Source organism: Frankliniella occidentalis, unplaced genomic scaffold (assembly GCF_000697945.3).
Source record: "Frankliniella occidentalis isolate FOCC.00 unplaced genomic scaffold, Focc_3.1 Scaffold10, whole genome shotgun sequence".
In the NCBI taxonomy this organism is placed as follows: Eukaryota; Metazoa; Arthropoda; class Insecta; order Thysanoptera; family Thripidae; genus Frankliniella; species Frankliniella occidentalis.
Genome location: NW_026267140.1, coordinates 1615560 through 1617702, shown reverse-complemented (window position 1 = coordinate 1617702; position 2143 = coordinate 1615560). Strand labels below are relative to the sequence as shown.

The window sequence follows — 2143 nt, the reverse complement described above, 5'->3', positions numbered from 1 at the left end:
TTGCCCCCCCCTGAAAAGTCGTCCTGTCGACGCCCCTGCCCATAACGTTTAACAGCCCGTCCTCTCGGCAGTTCGAAAAGGCCAAACGGAAGACGAAAACTTAGCCAAAGATAATGAGTACTAGCGAGTTATATAGTAAATTTAGTAATTATAGTAAATATAGAATAGCTACAATATTTATGAGTTGGCCATGAATTTAAGCGAGAAATGGTGGACTGATTTAGAATTACAAGTTGGCCTCGCGATACCAAGCGTAACCCCATACACGAGAAAAATAAAAGAAACTCTCAGGCGTAAGCCGCAAGACTTCGGGCTAGCGCCTCGCTGCTTGCAAGAGAACAACGAGATTTAAGATCTAAGTCACCATTTCCCAGGAGACTCCCAGGCGACTGACGACAGCGGGATCGCCACGGCTCGCCTCTCAGGCACGCTTGGGTCTGCCCCGGTCACCGAGCTCCGAGCTACGCCAAGTCCCCGAGGCCGTAGGTCTGCAGGCTCCGTGTAAACTGTCCCGCGAGAGACGAGAAGGGGGGAGCTGGGGGAGGGAAGCGAAGACCGGATGGCGTGGTAAAATGGGATGTCGTGTCCAGGAACGTTTTAGACTTTCTCATTGATGATCCTCGCGGAAAGGCTGCAAAAGATCTAATTGTAATACTAGCTGGCGCAATTCGAATAGTATTCCCCCTGACGCTGCAATGCTCTATGGTGTCTCGCAGCGAGCCACGCCCCGAGCGAAACACAGCCCCGAGGGCGCCATAATATGACACACGGGCAGTAAACAGAGCTCAGGCACCCGGCCGTCTCGTCAAGGGGCGCACGGGGTGAGGGAAGAGGGGGATAGGGAGGCTCGACGAGTTTACGGCGCTATTAAATGATGCGCCGCCCAGACTGCAGGGGGACGCGTTGCCCGCGCTGTCCGCTCACAAGGTCAAGCAGACGTTTTCACAAAAAAAGCTCGATTAGACGCACTGGAGACGAGAAAAGAGAGAGGGTTGACACTACAAACAGAAAAATAATTACCGCACAGCGTGGCGCGGCACTAAAGCTCCATAGGCAGTACAAACTCTACATGTAAAAGGAAAATTTTACAGATGTTCCTAAAAAGGCAACGTTTTACGAGCACAAGCGGATCGGGTGCAATTTTGTTCCTAAAATTGGACAAATTGGGTGACACGGAGTCATGATGGTTGACTCAAGGTTCATAATCAAGATCCCGAAAGTGAGATTGCCTTTTTCCTGTCGGTTTCCACGTATTGGTCGTAATCAGATAACTGAAGTCGACTTTCTCAGCTTCGACAGACAACCTGCAGTCGGAATCAAGACGTCGCTCGCTACGTTACCCACATGGCACCGCGCGGGCGGTGCCACACTAGAAGATATGAGTAAGTAGCGGGGAGCATACAATACGACTACACTGAATGCACCATACACTTTGTGTTTCTACTGTGTGATAACCAAAACTAAGTACATAAATGTGCGCACGTGGGCACTCGCATCGGGCAGTTCTCGAAATTAAATTGATTCAATGTTTTCTTATCAGCGTGCACAGGGGCTGTTATGAGTGCCTATGAGGAAAGCGAAAAGGAAAAGGCATGGGTCGAAACAATCGAGAAAAATACCCGTTTCGTTCCATTTTACTACCAATCGCAAGAAAAAGGATGCCAAAGAATCAACATCAAAGTAAAGGTACACTATAACAAACATCATACTGTTATGTATCGATTTGAAAAAGAAAAAAGGGTTTTGGCAAAGTCAAAATGAAAATTAGATATATATTTAATTATGGATGTGATTTGAGTTTACCGTGTTCGATTGACTCTTGCTAACTGTCGCCGCCTTTGATAGGGAGTAGCAAGGGGTTGTACGTTCACTCGCTGCCTATCCTCTTCACAGAATCCGGGTTTTATTTGTTCTAGCTCACCGGTTACAAAGGGGATGCTGAAAAGCTTAAGCTGCAAGCCAAGCTTTTAGACGCGAACAAGGACGAAAGGCAGTTTGACATGAAAATTGAAAATCAAGACTGGAAGAACCTGAAGACCAGCGAGCCAGGAGTCCTCTCTGGCAGGTATAGGACGAGTAGAGCCACTCGCTGAGGCTGGGTTTCCTCTTCTTTATCGCTGTTAAAACAACACTGTAAACCCAA

At 48.0% G+C, this 2143-nt stretch overlaps 1 protein-coding gene across 1 annotated transcript in view; it reads left to right on the top strand.

Moving 5' to 3' along the window:
- The first annotated feature begins 1168 nt into the window (after positions 1-1168).
- The window catches only part of LOC113214892 (uncharacterized), a 16413-nt gene continuing 15438 nt past the window's right edge, over positions 1169-2143 (top strand). The window contains exons 1-3 of the mRNA XM_026434400.2: positions 1169-1382; positions 1541-1686; positions 1917-2065. Of these exons, the coding sequence (XP_026290185.2) occupies positions 1181-1382; positions 1541-1686; positions 1917-2065 (497 nt within the window). The 5' untranslated portion in view covers positions 1169-1180. The remainder of the gene's footprint in view (positions 1383-1540; positions 1687-1916; positions 2066-2143) is intronic.